This window comes from Zophobas morio, unplaced genomic scaffold, assembly GCF_036711695.1.
Source record: "Zophobas morio isolate AGI-343-1 ecotype UQ-CSIRO unplaced genomic scaffold, CSIRO_AGI_Zmor_V1 ptg000018l, whole genome shotgun sequence".
In the NCBI taxonomy this organism is placed as follows: Eukaryota; Metazoa; Arthropoda; class Insecta; order Coleoptera; family Tenebrionidae; genus Zophobas; species Zophobas morio.
Genome location: NW_026972123.1, coordinates 4,876,115 through 4,895,530, shown reverse-complemented (window position 1 = coordinate 4,895,530; position 19,416 = coordinate 4,876,115). Strand labels below are relative to the sequence as shown.

General features: G+C 34.6%; 4 protein-coding genes across 4 annotated transcripts in view; all 4 read left to right on the top strand.

Annotated features, from left to right (window-relative positions):
* The first annotated feature begins 127 nt into the window (after positions 1–127).
* LOC135130803 (cytochrome P450 4C1-like) lies at positions 128–2,225 on the top strand. Its single transcript, XM_064058225.1, has 10 exons — positions 128–281; positions 359–550; positions 598–783; positions 903–969; positions 1,017–1,143; positions 1,198–1,243; positions 1,390–1,568; positions 1,616–1,784; positions 1,835–2,014; positions 2,059–2,225. Exons 1-10 carry the CDS (start codon positions 128–130, stop codon positions 2,223–2,225), a joined length of 1,467 nt encoding a protein of 488 aa, XP_063914295.1.
* Positions 2,226–9,847: 7,622 nt separating this feature from the next.
* Positions 9,848–10,853, top strand: LOC135130914 (cytochrome P450 4c21-like). Its single transcript, XM_064058375.1, has 3 exons — positions 9,848–9,998; positions 10,050–10,229; positions 10,275–10,853. Exons 1-3 carry the CDS (start codon positions 9,869–9,871, stop codon positions 10,439–10,441), a joined length of 477 nt encoding a protein of 158 aa, XP_063914445.1. The 5' UTR covers positions 9,848–9,868; the 3' UTR covers positions 10,442–10,853.
* Positions 10,854–15,867: 5,014 nt separating this feature from the next.
* On the top strand, positions 15,868–19,229 carry LOC135130802 (cytochrome P450 4C1-like). Its single transcript, XM_064058224.1, has 8 exons — positions 15,868–16,072; positions 16,563–16,754; positions 16,802–16,987; positions 17,110–17,176; positions 17,224–17,350; positions 17,401–17,446; positions 18,973–19,038; positions 19,090–19,229. Exons 1-8 carry the CDS (start codon positions 15,868–15,870, stop codon positions 19,227–19,229), a joined length of 1,029 nt encoding a protein of 342 aa, XP_063914294.1.
* LOC135130801 (cytochrome P450 4C1-like) overlaps positions 16,345–19,416 on the top strand; it is a 75,231-nt gene continuing 72,159 nt past the window's right edge. Inside the window, exon 1 of the mRNA XM_064058223.1 lies at positions 16,345–16,485. The gene's annotated coding sequence lies outside the window, so the exon portion shown is untranslated. The remainder of the gene's footprint in view (positions 16,486–19,416) is intronic.

Sequence of the window (19,416 nt, the reverse complement as noted above, 5' to 3'; positions counted from 1 at the left end):
CAAAACAATGAATCCTTGACGTTTGAACAGAACCTAGGTCCAGTTTAGTACAAGCCGTACAGTTTTAAAAGCTGGTTACCACTTAAACGAATTATTTCGAAGCTGTCGTGTTTTTACCCCTTTTGCTATGGTAATCTGGATTTTTATTTGTGCTGTAATTTTTGTCATCATTTCGGTTCTTTGGAAGAAGCGGTGGTTGTTGTATCATGCTTTTAAAATTCCTGGACCATTTTCAGTGCCCCTCGTGGGAAGTGCGTTCCTGTTATCGGCAACAAAAGATAGTAAGTAATAAAATTTAGTTTTTTTTTAATTTTAATTACTATCGAAAGAAGAAATGTAACAGACATTTATTGATCAGATTTTTTCGACCTGATTTGTGGAAAGCTGGACTCCTGGAGACCAGTTACCAAATTCTGGGTAGGCTCCCAGTTGTACATAGCGACCATGCGACCATCAGATGTAGAAAACATATTGACAAACTCTCTAAACAAGTCACCTTTCTATGAAAATTTCAATGACATAATGAAAGACACCCTGCTGACCGCAAAAGGTACAAAAATTTCCTTAAGGCACAGTTATAAATTGTAAAATTCGCAGTTAGTATCTGGAAAGAACATCGAAAAATGATCAATCCCTCTTTTAATTCGAAGATCTTGAATTCGTATCATGATATCTTTATTAATTATTCGAAAGAAATGGTGAAGTTTTTAGATGACAAAGAAGGCGTCGAACAAACGGATTTCCTTCGAGTTATATGGGAAAAAACATTTGATGCAGCTTTAGGTAAACGAATTTTGCTTAAATTTTGCGTATAGTTACTTATTTCATTTTTACCCACTTAAACGTGATGATATTGCTTTTCTTATTACAAGTTATATTGTTGTCCATTATTGTTTTAACAGCAACTTTAACCAACGTAAAACCGCATCTAGTAAAGGAACGACAACGTACTATTACACTCACCGTGAAGTAAGTCTTTATTTCAGTTTAACAGTTTTCATCAATTTTAATTTCAGATTCGAAGAAATACTTATACAGAGATTTCATTCGTTTTGGCTTCTAATAGATTTCTTTTGGAAATTGTCTACCTTACACAAGGAGCATGAAGTGGTTTGTCAAACTGCTCACGAAATTGCTGAAAACGTAGGTTTTATTAATTACGTCACAAAATTTTAAGTTTTATTGTTGTCTTTTCAGATAATAGCAGAAGAATACAAATCATATGAATCCCAGGACAGAAATGGTGTGTGTATAAAGTCATAAGTCATTTAATATTTGTTAAAATTTGTCGTTATCTAAACGTTTATTTCTAAACGATTGTCATTCAGTAGTTATTTAAAATTTTGTAGAATTAAAAACAGCAAGATTGGTTGCCATTTTTTTTTTCAGATGACACTATTGAAAGTAAGCGACTTTTACCAAATTTGACTAAATTAAATCAAACCAAGTTGATCACCCGTGAAGAAATTTTGGAAGAAACAAGTTTTATGATGATGGCGGCAAGCGAAACGGCAGCAATCACAATTAACACGGTTTTAACGATTCTAGGAATCTACTCGGACATCCAAGTAAATCACGCAAAAATATAAATATAACGATAAAGATGTTCTTTCAGGAAAGAGTTTATCAGGAGCTCGTCTCAGTTCTACCAAACATGGAGAACAGTCCAATTCAGGAAGAGCTCAATCGCCTGGACTATTTAGAAAGCGTTGTCAAAGAAATTTTGAGACTAGTTCCCACAATTCCTTTCATTATGCGATATGCTGACGAAGACATTAAATGCGGTAATACATTTTAGACGGTGGATCCAAAGAATACTTTTTCGTTTTTCCAGATCCTTATGTTTTCCCTGCCGGTTCTAACCTTATCGTTCCGCTAGTGCTACTACACAGAGACCCGGAGGTGTGGCCCGACCCGGAAAAATTTGATCCAGATCGTTTTCTTCATGATGAAGTTGGCAAAAGGCATCGTTGTTCGTACATTCCTTTCAGTTTTGGTGCCAGGAACTGTATAGGTACGTATTTGTCAGCACTGTTTTTTTTTGTATCTTTGTCTTAGGTCTAAAATTTGGAATGATGGTGGTAAAAGTAACGGTTGCGACGATTCTGAGGAACTTCGAAGTACAAACTGTTGGTATGAACTCATGGAAGGACATCCAGTGGGACTATATGGTTATGCTGAAGACTAAAAATAGTCGTTTACGTTTCGAAAAAAGAAAATTTTGATCACATGTATTTTTCCAAATGTAAAGGTTAATCAATATATCGGTAGTTTTTTAGCTATGAAATTTCAACACGCCATCCCAACAATAGAGTTCATTTTCACCAATTGGGATATCTGTTATGTTTCTGTTTCCGTCTTCGTCTGATACACTGTACGCAGGTAAACGTATACCAGTGTACATGTGTACTGTATGTACTTTCGCAAGCAAAAATATTGTCGGTACCCAGGAGCGAGAAATATTAGGCTTCTCTGTCTGCTCTTTGCGCGTTTCCAAAGGTCCATAAACAATTGAGATATAGAATAAACTGGACAATGACTAAAATTTACTGGTGTGAACTTTTTGAATTCGCAACCTTCATTTTCTTCTTCATTGACTTCTTATTAATAATTTATTACACTTTGGTTCTTTTTCACATATCAGACATAATTTTGTATACATAAACATAACATTAGGTACACCCGGTTGAACCAGTAAGATGAACAGAACCCTAAAAAATGGTCTAAGTTTATTTAGACACCAAAAACTCGGTAACAATTTTTCAGAGAATTATTAAGTAGTTGAAAAAGGTGAAGTTATAGTTACTCGCCGTCGAATAGCTTGGACCCCAATCGCGCGCATAGGCAACTCCCATAACAGTAACAAAACTGTCCTTAAATCTACCAATCGATATAGTGCGACGAAAAAATTTTGTAAGAATCTCATAGTAACCTTGAAGATAATTTACAACGTTGCTAGATGAGCTTAACACAACTTTGCCGTCATTTCTAGCCAATTATTATTTACAATGAATATATTTATAGCACAAGTTCTTGATATTATTATTAAGACCCACCACTGACCCGAAAATGACCGGCATTCAGGCAAGACTTCTATCATTACGGGTACTAAGACCAAGTAATGATATGCATTGATTAGATTAACAGAACAACTTTCGAGATTCTAGAATTACAGCATACAAATTAGTCTGCTATTATTCTCTAATCTCACCCCATCCCCAAAAGTCCAGCGTAACTACCGACCATTTATCCGTGCATCACATGAAAAGTGACCTACACTACTCTGACCTACTGGTGCTAATCTAATCTAACTGACATGATCAGACTGTTCAAGAAACTTACGAACAATATGACATGTTCCTAACAAAACAGCTTTTTGAATTTTGACAATTATTGAATCATTCAAATGCAAAGACTTTAAATTCTCAACTAAGCTATTTGGAACTACACCTACATTAGAGATAACTAGGGGTAGAATTGAAATTTTTTTAAGATTCAACATGGATTTCATTTCTATCGATAATTGTAGATATTTTGAAATCTTGGTGTCGTATGTTTGAATAATGTTGTTTGTGTTAGGAATAGCAATGTCAATGAGAATGGCTTCGTTCGTGTGTTTTTTGATAAGTATGATGTCTGGTCTGTTAGCTGTAATGTTTAAGTCTGTAAGTATTGTGCGATCCCAGTATAATTTGTATTTGTTATTTTCAAGGAATGGAGACGGAATGTAAGTGTAATAGGGTGTTGTATCTTCGATTAAGTTCATAAGTGTTGCTAATTCTTTGTGAATGATTTTGGCTGTGTTGTCGTGTCTAGCTATGTAATCAGTTTGTGCTAGGATGCTGCAAGAAGAGATTATGTGCTGGATCGTTTCAGGTTTTGCTTTGCATAGGCGACAGCAGTCGTTTTTTATGTTCGGATCTTTGATGATGTATTTTCTATAATTCTTGGTATTGATTACTTGGTCTTGAATAGCAAACACAAATCCTTCTGTTTCGGCATACAAACTTGATTTTTTTAACCAAATCAATGACATCTTCTTATTGACATGATTTTCTTCTAAGTCTTTGTAGAATTTTCCATGTAGTTGTTTTTGTTTTAGCCCACTTATTATTTTATCTATTGTGTGAGGGGTGTGGATTTCTTCGGTGTTCGACAGATTTAAGGGTGTGTGGTTCAAATCTGCTCTTGTGATGGTGCGAAACATTTCATTTCTTTCCGCTCGTTTCAAGAAATACTTCTTCAAATCTGAGATTTGTCTCTGATATAAGTTTTCTAAGTTCTGGAAACCCCTTCCTCCATTCTGTCTTGGTAATGAGAATCTTTCAATCGACGATTTTGGGTGATGCCTTCTATACTGTGTGAAGATTTTCCTTGTTGCGATGTTTAAATTTTCAAGATCAGTTTTGGACCATTTAATGACTCCAAAAGAATATGTTAGCAGTGGAACGCAGAATGTATTTACTGCTTTCATTAAATTTTTTCCATTTAACTGTGTCTTCAATATTAATTTTAATCTCGCTACGTATTGATCTTTCAACTGTGTTTTCGTTTTGGTATGATTGATGTGGGAGGATTGACAGAAACCCAGATATTTGTATGTATCGTTTCGTTCTTGGGCTTCAATTATTTCCTTATTCTGTGTTATATGTGGTACTTGGTGAAACACGCCTTTTCTGATTGCTTGGGTCATACATATTGTGTACTTGCATATATTTTTATGTCATCCATATACAGCAAGTGACTTATTCTGTTTTCTCTTTGTTTGTTAATTCTTATATTGAACCCATAATTGCAGCTGTTCAGGATATCGGAGAGGGGATTTATTGCTAAGCAGAACCATAACGGGCTAAGAGAATCGCCTTGAAAAATTCCTCTTCGGATCATTATTGGGTCTGACTGAATTGTTTGTTCATTTAAGGTTATTTGGAGGGTGGTCTTCCAAAATTCCATGGAACATTTGAGAAAAGTGCAGATTTTAGTATCAATCTTGTATAATTCCAGAATTTTGCATAGCCAGGAATGAGGGACAGAATCGTAAGCTTTCTTATAATCAATAAAAGCAGTATATATGTTTCGGTTTTCTTTTCTAGCTTGTTCACAGATGATGAAATCTATGATTAATTGCTTTTTGCAGCCAAAGGATCCTTTAATACATCCTTTCTGTTCTACATTAATGATGTCAGAGTTAAAACAGTGTTGATATATTTTTTGTGTAATGCATGAGGTTAATATTTTATATATTGTCGGTAAACATGTGATAGGTCTGTATTTTGATGGATTTTTTGTGTCGTTATTATTTATTTTTATTTCACCCAATAATCGTGTTTTTTTTAGTTGTTTTAACCAAGAAATACATCCAGTTGACTCATGCTCTCAAATGTGCTGACTATCTCTTCAGAGATGCAAGTCAAGTTAGTCAAAGTTGATCTGGCAGTAAAGAAACCATGCTGTCTAGGTGTCAATAAACATTTCAGCTGAAAAAACAGTTGTCTGGAGATAATTGATTCCAGAATCTTAGAAAAATTGCTAAGTAATGATATGGGTCTATAGTTGCAGATATCCCCAGGGTCGCCCTTTTTGAAGATTGCTACAACTTTAGAAAGTTTCCACATGTCAGGAAAACAAGACGTTTTTAAAATCAATTTGAAAAGGAATACCAACGGTTTACTAAAAACAGAACTGCAGTCTCTAATTACAAAATTAGGAATTTGATCAGGTCCTGATGTCCGAGAATCTTCAAGCTTTTTCATAGCTCTAAATATTTCTGATTCATCAATAACTATGTTGACATTAAGATTATTGTGGGCACTAAATAAACTGTTATTGTAGTTAACTTGATCAGGAGTAGACGAACTAAAAGTTGAACTGAAGTGACGAGCAAACGCATTAACAATATCCTTTGGTTTTTCAAAATATACATCATTAAGATGAAGCTTGCCTGGGATTGAAGTAGAACCTCAGAGTATGACCAGAAGAACTTTGGGTCATTACTTAATGAATTCTGAGTCTTACGAATATAGATTCTAAAATCTCTAGAAATTAATTGTTTAACAATGCGTCGAACACCACAAAATTGTTTATAGGATTCTCTGTTCAAGTTATTTGACTTGTATTGATTAAACTTCTTTTCCTTAAGTTTAATGTAGCCTTTCAATTCATCTGAATACCACTTGGGAAATCTAGGTTTACTATATTTCACACTCGACACGTGCTTATCTAAAACATTGTAAAACCTAAAACCTGTAAAAAACGTCAGATCGGTTTCTCCTTGATGAAGTTGCGAAAAGACATCGTTCTTCCTACATTCCTTTCAGTTATGGTGTCAGAAACTGTATAGGTCTGTATATGTCAGCGGTGGTATTTTTGTATTATTGTCTTAGGTCTAAAATTTGGAATGATGCTGGCAAAAGTAATGGTTGCGACGATTCTGAGGAACTTCAAAGTACAAACTGTTGGTATGAAATCATGGAAGGACATCCACTGGGACTATATCGTTGTGCTAAAAGCTAAAAATAGTCGCCTACGTTTCGAAAAAAGAAAATTTTAATCACATGTACCTATTTCTCCAAATGTAAAGGTTAATCAATGTATCGGTAGTTTTTTAACTATGTTTTTATATAAAAGGATTATCTTTCAATTGTCTTACAATACAAACACGGAAAATGGTTGTCACCTTTTTTTTCTAAAAATTTTTATCAATAAAGCAACAATAACCTCCTCTAAGGGGGACGTCTGCGCGCCAATTTTAGCACTTTAAAAAAGTCCGTTCTAAAAGTCCGAGAGGCGTTTAGTAGAGTTCAAATCGAAAAGGCGGCACGTTTACATGTCCTACTGCGACCCTATAATCATTTATAGAAACCCTGTATCTTATTATATTGTTACGAAATAAACCCATACGCCGCCCCGGTACGACGCCTATGGGTTGTCGAGAGCTTTCTGGTAGGTGCGGCGATGGTGGTGTCATCAACAGTCAGGAGCCGAACGAGGATCATTCAGTCAACAAGTCAAGTCCAGCGAGTGTCTAGAAAATCCAGACAAGTTGCGCCAGAAATATTTTTCTACATAATCGTGTGAATTTGAGTTACTAATAAGAAATAAATTGTAGAGTTTAACCTACGCCGATTTTAAATACCCGTTCCTCGTAACAATATTATTATTATTATTGAAAACTTAATTTTGTAACAGGTTTTTCTGTAATGCAAGTCAACACCAGTGCGTAATAATCAACTTCGTATTATCTAACAGCAATTAGTCATTGACGTTTGAACAAAAACTAAATCGGTTTAGTCCAGGGGTATAATTTTAAAAGCTGGTAGCAATTCGCATTATTTGAAAACTGTCCTCCGCTTACTCCTTTTGCTATGATGACCTGGATTTTCATTATTTCTGTAATTTTTATTATCATTTCGATTCTTTGGAAGAAGCGGTGGCTGTTGTATCATGCTTGGCAAATTCCTGGACCGTTCTCAGTGCCCTTGGTGGGAAGTGCGTACCTGTTGTCTGCAACAAAAGACAGTAAGTAAGAAAATTTCCTTTTTCCGGTTGAGAAACGTCGGAATTTATTTTGTTGCACTCCTCACGTAAAACCGTGCGTGCGACAAAAATTTGTTTGTACCACAAAAATATTTTTCAGGTTTTTTTGAAGTAGTTTATCGAAATCTGGATTCCTATAGGCCGGTTATAAAAACATGGGTAGGCTCAGAGTTGTACATAGCTACCACGAGGCCGGCAGATGTAGACAAAATTTTAACAAATTGTCTAAACAAGTCACCTTTCTATGAGAATTTTAACGATGCAATGAAACACAGCCTACTGACATCAAAAGGTAACAAAAATTCATAGCCGAACACTGACAAATTGTAAAATTCGTAGTCAGTATCTGGAAAGAACATCGAAAAATGATCAATCCCTCTTTCAATTTGAAGATCTTGAATTCGTTCCATGATACATTTGTTAGTTATTCAACTGAAATGGTGAAGTATTTGAGTGACTTAGAAGGTGTAGAACAAACTAATCTTCTTCCAGTCATTTGGGAAAAAACACTTAATGCAGCTTTAGGTAAAAAATATTAGCGAGTTTGCAATGGTCTAAATTAATTAAATTATTTCACTTATTACTCATTTAAACGAAATTGTTTTTATTATTGCAAGTAATATTGTTAACCACCATTCTTTTAACAGCAACTTTAACTACCGTAAACCCGCAAGTGATAAAGGAACGACGACGTTTCATTGCAGTTACCGTGAAGTAAGTATTTCTTTTTGTATAAAAGTTGTTATTGATTTTGATTTTAGATTCGAAGAAATACTTATACAGAGATTTCATACGTTTTGGCTTCTCGTAGATTTCTTTTGGAAATTATCCAACTTACACAAGGAGCATAAAGAGGTTTTTTTTACAAGAAAAGAAACAATATGATTCCGATGACATAAATGGTATGTGTTTAAAATCATTACTCATTTACTATTTCCTAAAATTTGCCGTTATATAAACGTTTCCTTTTGAACAGTCAGTCAATAAAATTTTGAAGAAACGAGAACAACTGGATTGTTATTATTCGTTCACGATCTTTATATAGTAGGGTTGGCCATGAAAATCTAGTGAGTTTGTTGGCATTCGATGCAGAGAATAAAAATTCCCTGAACTTTTTTTGTTAGGATATGTTTAATTGCATTAAAGGCTAAAAAATATGCCAGAAATATGAACATTCTCGCCGATCCGCGTGGAGAATAGTAAACCTTGATCCTTCACTTTTAATTTTAGTGCTTTTTAGATCAGTATCGTGCACTCAGCGACGAATGGACGAACCATTTTGATAGATCCATGTTTCATCCAAATACACGAAAGTCAAATTTTCGCAAGAATTTAGAAACTAAATATGTTCTCAAAAAAGTCATTTTGGCTGCAACGAGATGTTGTTGTTCACATAGAATTTTGCGACCATTTAGTTCCCCGTGTTTATAACCCATTAACTTAAGAATTTTGTATAATGTGGTTCGCCCCCCTTTAAATTCCAACTGTTCGCAAGAATATGCCAAAAGAGTATCTACAGTGAAATATTCGTTTTTTTCATTAAGTTGCCAAATTTGTCGTTGCAGGTCTTTCCGAAATATATAATTTGTAAATAAATTCGTTGGTTTTCGCTTGCCAGATAGTGATGTTTTTAAATTTTGGTCCCCTGTTGATAAAATTTTCGCCACAGTTGTTCCCACCTATGAGAAATAAAATTAAAAAATATTTTACAGCGAATTTTTTAGATTACAGAAAATATGTTCGAGACCCTCATAGTTACTTCTTCGAACGAAAGATCGGGCCTGTCTTTTCGAAACTGCAAAAAAATCTATTTATTGCAATTTTTTGTTGCAGTAAAACTATTTTAGGCATTTTCTTTTTAAATAATGTCGCAATGATCTGTGAATCTGTCACAATGACAAATTATCTATGCTGACAAAGTTAAAACATTTGTTTGCTTCATTAAAAAATTGCGTCTAATAATTCTGATCTAATAAATGAAGTAAAAAAATGGGAATCCAGCTCAAAGCAAATGTTAATCAGACTACTGACAGACAAAAAACTAAATTATCAAATCAGTTTATCCAACTTAAAGAAAAAATATCAAAGCCTATTGGTTCTATTTTCAGATGATACTATCAAAGTAAGCGATTTCTAACAAATTTGACTAAATTGAATCGAACCAAGCAGATCACCCATGAAGAAATTATGGATGAAACGTGTTTGATGCTTATAGCGTCAAGCGAAACGGCAGCAGCCACAATCAACACGATTTTAACGTTTTTAGGAATTTACTCAGACATTCAAGTAAATTATGCAAAAACATCAAGAACTCGTCTCAGTTCTGCCAAACATGGAGAACAGTCCAACTCAGGAAGAGATCAATCGTCTGGATTATTTAGAACGCGTTATTAAAGAAACCTTGAGACTAGTTCCCACAGTTCCTTTCATTTTGCGATATGCCGACGAAGACATTAAATGCGGTAATGTATTTTAGAAGATGGATTCAAAGAATACATTTTTCGTGTTTACAGATCCTTACGTTTTCCCTGTCAGCTCTAATCTTGTCGTTCCTCTGATGCTACTGCACAGAGATCCGGAGGTGTGGCCCGAGCCGGAAAAATTTGATCCAGATCGGTTTCTCCCTGATGAAGTTGCGAAAAGACATCGTTGTTCCTACATTCCTTTCAGTTTTGGTGCCAGAAACTGTATAGGTCTGTATTTACCAGCAGTGGTATTTTTTGGTAACTTTGTCTTAGGTCTAAGATTTGGTATGGTAGAGGTGAAAATAATGGTTGCGACGATACTGAGGAACTTCAAAGTACAAACTGTTGGTATGAAATCATGGAAGGACATCCAGTTAGGCTATATGGTTATGCTGAAGGCTAAAAATAGTCGTTTACGTTTCGATAAAAGAAAATTTTAATCACATGCATTTTTCCAAATGTCGGTAAATGGTAATCAATGTTTCGATTATTTAACTTTTCTTTTTATATAAAAAATAATCTTTGAATTGTCTTACAATACTAACACGGAAAATAATTTTTTACTGTTGGCTTAAGAAGTGGTTTCTAATGTATTTACTATTATTTTATTATTAACAAGGCCTATTTTAGCAATATAACAATCATTCAGATCTTCTGTAATAGTTATTTTGGATACAAGGCCGAAAAGGACGTAGTTGATTAATGCATCGGTAATTTTGTAATTATAATAGATAGATGTTAGAATATACATATTTAAATGCGAACATGGTTGTCGTCCTTCGGTCCTTCGAACTTATTCAATTAATTTTTTATTGCTTGCGTCAATAAAAAAGCGATTTATAATGAAAAATTCATTATGGTTTTTATTTATTTTAGCAAAAATAACCGTTTAATAATTTATATCGTTAAATAATTCTATATCCAAACCGATATAATTAATTTTAATTCTCGTCTTAATTCAGAAATTTTGAACACTACATTAAGAAATAAATTCGTTTTTGGTGAGCATTAAGACATTAGAACTGACATTTTTGGTGATATCATTGATATAAATGGTGAAAAATAAGGGTCCCAGAACGGTTGTTGCTTCTCACTGAAACTGTTGGAGACGAACTGAGTGTTATCTCTACTGTGCCCCAATCGCGCTCATAGGCAACCCCTATAACAGTAACAAAACTGTCCTTAAATCTACCAATCGATATAGGGCGACGAATAAATTTTGTAAGAATCTCATAGTAACCTTGAAGATAATTTACAACGTTGCTAGCACACCGATGGAACTCGGAACGAAATCTATTGGTCACAGTGCTCACACGCCCAAGGGAGAACGCAGCCTCATAAATCCAAGGCCGACTGACCTCATCCTTATCGGATGATGCGACCCAGCGTCTAAGGGCCAACAGACCCCGCCAGACCAAAGCGTCTGACGACATGGAGAATTCAGTCTCGGAACCAAAGAATGTACTGTTGCAAAAAGAATACCCAAGCAAGCACACCAATGGAACTCGGAACGAAATCTATAGGTCGCAGCGCTCACACGCCCAAGGAAGAACGCAGCCGCATAGATACAGGGCCGACTGACCTCATCCTTTTAGGATGATGACCCAGCGTCTATGGGCCAACAGAACCCCCCCAGGCCAGAGCGTCTGACGACATGGAGAATTCAGTCTCGGAACCAAAGAATGCACTGTTGCAAAATTAAAACCCAAGCAAATGCTCCGTGAAAATAAAGCATTTGCACCAGTAGAGATAAATTGGCAAGACCCAAGTTAAGTTAGTAACATATACAATATACAGTACAAAATGCTTCAATTACAAAAGTTACAATATACAAATTTCTCCACCTTTGCCACCAAAGATCGATGACTGTGCTCGCTCGTTGCTGTTGCCCAGCAAGAACCAAACAATACGAGGAGGTCTGGAGTGCGTCTTGCCATTAAAAGAGAGGACTAGGGCTTGATAGCATGGGTGAAGGACACCGTATTTTGTAAATTTGAACGCCGTACTTTAAAAATGATGAATACGGTATTTTGTGTACTTTGTATATTCTAAAGCCGTACTTTATCAGTGCTGAATGCATGTTATTAACAACAAATTTCAAAAAAAAAATCGGGCATTTTTGGAAAAATATCCACTTTTCTTCGTGTTCACAGCACTTAATATAAAACATTTTCGCTAATATTTATTAACAATAAATTAGAAATTTGCGAACACGTACTACTTTTAACCCAAAATGGAGTTCGGATGTTGCTGCCACCAAACCGGAATCAAAACTGAACACAGAGGAGCGAAAAAGTGATCTTTTATCAGTTAGCTCACGTGACAGTGACGTCACGATGAGATTGCAAAAATTATTTTTCATATTGTAGATCAGAAATTGTACATTTTCGGGGTTAATTTAACAATGTTTAAACAAACTAATTTGTTTTTGCTAACCTTGTGTTCTTAGGAAAATGCATTTCGGTTTAATTATCATATATTGTGCTTATTATATGTAAACATTATGAATTATATTAATTATGTTTAAATTTTATTTAATTGTATCGCGAAAATGTATAGTTTTGACCCACCAACTTCAATCGTTTCGAAAATTTATCCAAAATGTAAACATTGTCGAGTAAACGAATCACGGAATCCGATAAATTAAAACTGAAGTCGTACTTACCCTGTTTTCGGTCCTTTTCGGAAAAATATCCATTTTCGTTCGTGTTGACAACACTAACACAACATATTTTCTATAATATGTATTAATAATAAACTAGAAATTCGCTAAAACGCTCCACTTTTACGCCAAAATGAAGCGACGATCTTGCCGCCATCAAACAGAAATTAATACTGAACACAAAGGACCGCAAAACGTGACCTTTATACAGGTGGCTCACGTGACATTGACGTCATCGTACGCCACGATGAGACGGCAAAAATTATTTCTCATATTTTGGCCGGGAAAATGCACATTTTCGGGGATAATTTAACATTGTTTAAACAAATTGACTTGTTTTTAATAATTTCGGGTTTGTAGGAAAATGAGTTTCGGTTTAATTATCATATATTGATGCGATTCATATTTAAACATTATAAATGATATTAATTATGTTTAAATTTTTAACACTCAGATCACGAAAGGTATCAACTCTAGTTAGTATACCGTTATTAAGGGTATAACCATACGATATTAAAGAGGTCTTGTTAGTAAACGACATGATGTAACACTTAGCATAATTTACAGGTAGTAGATTGGAATTACTCCAGTTGTGAAATGTGTGAAGATCATTTTGTAGTAACAAGCAGTCTTCGAATGAATTAACTTCTCTGAATATTTTTAGATCATCAGCATACATGAGAACATTTGATTTGATATCCCTAACAACGTCATTGATGTAGATAACAAAAAATAGCGGCCCCACTATAGAACCCTGTGGGACTCCAGAAGAGACAACAGTTTTGGAGGATTCATAGCCATTATAATTTACAACTTGAACTCTGTTGGATAAATAGGAACTGATTAAGTCAAACAGGGCACTTGAGAAGCCGAAATTTCGCAGTTTTACATGTAAAAGGCCATGATCTAATTTGTCAAATGCCTTAGAAAAATCTGTATAGGCCACATCCACCTGGCGTTTGGCATCAAGATTATCAGCTACAAACTGCGTGAATTCGCAGAGATTGGAGGCGGTAGATCGTCCATTAACAAATCCATGCTGAGACACAGTGATTAAACTCCGGGTATTAAATGAGATAAATTTATGTAGAATAGTCTCAAAAATTTTCGCAAAATTACAGATTAACGATATAGGCCGATAATTTTTATTAAAGATAGGTGAGATGATAGACAATTTCCACACATCTGGGAACAGACCAGTTCGAAAAATTAGATTGAATATTATCATAAGAGGAAAAGCTAAAATGGATGGGTGGTGGTTATCTTCTTTCAACATAGGGTCAGCAGATTTTTGTACAGTGCAATTGAAATTGGAGATTATGAGATCGAGACAACGACCATTAATATTGCCAACATTATTATACTGCTGAACCTCGCCAAATTGTAGAAAATTTTGAAGAATAGAAGATTTTCTGCTACAGTTGCTAGCTCTAGATGAAGTAAAATCATAATCCGAAATATTGAAATCCCCTACTATAATAACTCTTTATAAAGCCTTTTGATGACAAATCTAAACTATAGACTGCAACTGGTTGACGAGCTGCTAATAGAACTCCACCTCCTCGGGAAACATTTATTTTTTCAAAATTTCCATCAGCTCTAACTATGTGAAAATGACCTGGACAAATTTCAGAGTTTAAGACCGAAGTATTAAGCCATGTTTCCGATAGGCATACAATGTCATATTCACAACAAAACATAGAATTATAAAAATCGACTAATTTAGTGTTGATGCCTCGAGCATTCTGATAATAAATGGAAATCTGAGAATAGGAGGAAGTGATATTGCCGTGCTGTTGAAGACAAGACAAACAATTAGGTAAAATATTAATTAGTTTAGTGTTACTTTCCCTCGTGAACTGACAATAGCGAGACAGAATAGAATGACTTTTGTAAGACTGATGATCAATAGGGAAATTGAAAGTTTTATCAGATATCGATCTAGAAGCAGCAAAAGAAGTTAATTGCTACAAATCAGATATACCAAACAAGTCAGACTTTACTTTTTTGATTAAATTTTTATAAAACACGCAATGTCCATAATCCCAGCAAGCATGGGAAGTCTCCTCAGTGCTCAAGTTATCTTTTGATGTAATACTGGTACAGTTTACGCACTTGAGTTGCTCACTTGTGGCTTGACAGTCCTGTAGCACATGCGCCTCGGAACACCTCGGACAAGAAATACTTTTTTTACATGTTTTTACAGAATGATTGTAGCCATTACACCTGTAACACCGTATGACATCAACGGCATCATAGATGTTGCAGCCATCCAAATTAATCAGACAGTGACCGAGACTTAAAGCATTTCTGTAAGATGCGACATCAACCAGCAAAATTACTTGAAAAATTTTCGGATGATTTTTGAAAAAATATGCTTATTCTGTTTTAACAAGAGCGGCACTATCATTTCTTCGTTTATGCCATCAGAAATACCCGAAATACGAATGCGTGGCAGAGGTGTTTTGACATCATGAATATCATATTTCTCCTCCAGTGTATTATTTTGTACTAACCTCTTGAATTCACCAGGATCATGACATTGTAGGAGCACCCCGCCATTTTTTATAGATTTCACCTTTGCAATTCCAAGTTTATCCGTATTTTCCAGATTAAAAGATGTCACAATGTCAGATTTTGTTTGCATAGTCGTTTGAGTGGTATTCTTAGGCTTAATTACAACAGCGGATGTATTTTTAAGTGTAGTGGCATAAGATATAGCTGGGTTATTGTTATTGTTTTTAGAAATTTGGAGGTCGCAATCGAGATGTTGCTGCAACTCTGAATTTTCATGCTTTAAACCAGCAACTTGTTCGTTAAGCTTTTTAAAATTCTCATTAACTGTACGTAAAAACTGCAAAAACTTCTTTTAAAAAGTCAGGAAGCTTTTGTAGTGCCCCACTATCAAGTAAAGGATCAGCAGAATTATTAAGAGAGAGGGGGCTACAAAAACCACAACCCCATGTTAATATTGCCCTGTATCTTTTAGAGATGTTACTGCAGATTTAGTAAGGTTAACGCAAGGTAAGTGATAATTGGCCGCACGTTCCTTCCGGCAACTAATATAATCCTCAACCCTGTCTATGGTTTTATTGCACTTTCTGCATTTAATCGGATATCAATAGAGGACAACAAGTGACAACGTATTTGTAAAAGAGCAGTATAAGAACTCAACAAGAAAAAATCAGATAAATACTCAACCTTATGCACTATTACTTTAAAGGTGACAACCGTACAGATCTCTATTTACAGCCCAAATCAACCCTTATTTGGGCACCATCTCACCAGTCGAGCAGACAAGCCTCCAAAGTAAAAAAAAGCAATAGTTCAGCTTGCAAACTTATGCAATTGAACCAATACAACTCCGCACACTCACACACAACCAACCAGTTCGACGTACCGCGAAAAAGTATAAAATATGCCATATATGCATGCAGTAAACATTTTGCGTAGACCCTTATTAATAATCATTCAGATGTTGTGCAATATTTTTTGGAAAAATACTTTTGGAACATTTTCGCACCGATAACGCAAGTAAAAGCAACCATTATCTCCAGTTTTTTGGTTTAGTAACATTGAATTTTTGATTCAAGAAGTTAAATGCAGTTAGGTGGGTCAAGAGTATAGTTGTTAAAATAAATTGTTGTCGTGTGTTTACTACTTTTGCTATGTTAATCTGGATTTTCGTTCTTTGTGTGATTATTATCCCCACTTCTGTTCTTTGGAAAAAACGATGGTTGTTATATCACGCTTGGAAAATTCCTGGACCATTGTCAGTGCCACTCGTGGGAAGTGCGTTCCTGTTATCGGCAACAAAAGATAGTAAGTAATTAAATTTAGTTTTTTTTTCATTTTAAATACTATCGAAAGAAGAAATGTAACACACATTTATTTATCAGATTTTTTCGACCTGGTTTGTGGAAAGCTGGACTCCTGGAGACCAGTAATCAAATTGTGGGTAGGCTCCCAGTTGTACATAGCCACCATGCGACCAACAGATGTAGAAAAAATATTGACAAACTGTCTAAACAAGTCACCTTTCTACGAGAATTTCAATGACATAATGAAAGACACCCTGCTAACTTCAAAAGGTACAAAAATTTCCTTAACGCACAGTCATAAATTGTAAAATTCGCAGTTAGTATCTGGAAAGAACATCGCAAAATGATCAATCCCTCGTTTAATTTGAAGATCTTGAATTCGTTTCATGATACATTTGTTAGTTATTCAACTGAAATGGTGAAGTATTTGAGTGACTTAGAAGGTGGAGAACAAACGAATCTTTTTCCAGTCATTTGGGAAAAAACACTTGATGCAGCTTTAGGTAAAAAACATTAGCGAGTTTGCAATGGTCTAAATTAATTAAATTATTTCGCTTATTACTCATTTAAACGGTATTGTTTTTATTATTGCAAGTAATATTGTTGACCACTATTGTTTTAACAGCAACTTTAACCAATGTAAATCCGCAAGTGATAAAGGAACGACGACGTTTCATTACAGTTATCGTGAAGTAAGTATTTCTTTTTGTTTAAAAGTTGTTATTGATTTTGGTTTTAGATTCGAAGAAATACTTATACAGAGATTTCATACGTTTTGGCTTCTCGTGGATTTCTTTTGGAAATTATCCAACTTACACAAGGAGCATAAAGAGGTTTGTCAAACTGGTCACGCATTTCTCGAAAACGTACGTTTATTTAGGTGACAAAAATTTTTATTTTAATTTTTGTCTTTCAGATATTATTACAAGAAAAGAAACAATATGATTCCGATGACATAAATGGTATGTGTTTAAATTCATTACTCATTTACTATTTCCTAAAATTTGTCGTTATATAAACGTTTCCTTTTGAACAGTCAGTCAATAAAATTTTGAAGAAACGAGAACAACTGGATTGTTATTATTCGTTCACGATCTTTATATAGTAGGGTTGGCCATGAAAATCTAGTGAGTTTGTTGGCATTCGATGCAGAGAATAAAAATTCCCTGAACTTTTTTTGTTAGGTTATGTTTTATTAAATTAAAGGTTAAAAAATATGCCAGAAATATAAACATTCTCGCCGATCCGCGTGGAGAATAGTAAACCTTGATCCTTCACTTTTAATTTTAGTGCTTTTTAGATTAGTATCGTGCACTCAGCGACGAATGGACGAACCATTTTGATAGATCCATGTTTCATCCAAATACACGAAAGTCAAATTTTCGCAAGAATTTAGAATCTAAATATGTTCTCAAAAAAGTAATTTTGGCTGCAACGACATGTTTTTGTTCACATAGAATTTTGCGACCATTTACTTCCCCGTGTTTATAACCCATTGACTTAAGAATTTTGTATAATGTGGTTCGCCCCCCTTTAAATTCCAACTGTTCCCTAGAATATGCCAAAAGAGTATCTACAGTGAAATATTCGTTATTTTCATTAAGCTGCCAAATTTGTCGTTGCAGGTCTTTCCGAAACATATAATTTGCAATTTAATCTGTTGGTTTTCGCTTGCCAGATAGTGATGTTTTTAAATTTTGGTCCCCTGTTGATTAAATTTTCGCAACAGTTGTTCCCACCTATGAGAAATAAAATTAAAAAATATTTTACAGCGAATTTTTTAGATTACAGAAAATATGTTCGAAACCCTCATAGTTACTTCTTCGAAAGAAAGATCGGGCCTGCTTTTCGAAACTGCAAAAAAATCTGTTTATTGCAATTTTTTGTTGCAGTAAAACTATTTTAGGCATTTTCTTTTTAAATAATGCCGCAATGATCTATGTATCTGTCACAATGACAAATTATCTATGCTGACAAAGTTAAAACATTTGTTTGCTTCATTAAAAAGTTGCGTCTAATAATTCTGATCTAATAAATGAAGTAAAAAAATGGGAATCCAGCTCGAAGTAAATGTTAATCAAACTACTGACAGACAAAAAACTAAATCATCAAATCAGTTTATCCAACTTAAAGAAAAAATATCAAAGCCTACTGGTTCTATTTTCAGATGATACTATTCAAAGTAAGCGATTTCTAACAAATTTGACTAAATTGAATCGAACCAAGCAGATCACACATGAAGAAATTATGGATGAAACGTGTTTGATGCTTACAGCGGCAAGCGAAACGGCAGCAGCCACAATCAACACGATTTTAACGTTTTTACTCAGACATTCAAGTAAATTATGCAAAAACATTAATACAACGATAAAGATGTTCTTTTAGGAAAGAGTTTATCAAGAACTCGTCTCAGTTCTGCCAAACATGGAGAACAGTCCAACTCAGGAAGAGATCAATCGTCTGGATTATTTAGAACGCGTTATTAAAGAAACCTTGAGACTAGTTCCCACAGTTCCTTTCATTTTGCAATATGCCGACGAAGACATTAAATGCGGTAATGTATTTTAGAAGATGGATTCAAAGAATACATTCTTCGTGTTTCCAGGTCCTTACGTTTTCCCTGCCGGCTCTAACCTTATCGTTCCTCTAGTGCTACTACACAAAAATCCGGCCATCCAGTGGGAATATATGGTTGTGCTGAAGGCTAAAAGTAGTCGTTTACGTTTCGAAAAAAGGAAATTTTGATCATATGCATTTTTCCAAATGTATATATGCTAGTCAATGTATCGATTTTTTAACTTTTCTTTTTATATAAAAAAATTATCTTTATTTATTAAAACACAAACACAGAAAATGGTTGTCACCCTTTTTTTTTGTAAACATTTGTGTCAATAAATAACCTACTTTAAAAGCCCGTCAATTTTAGCACTTT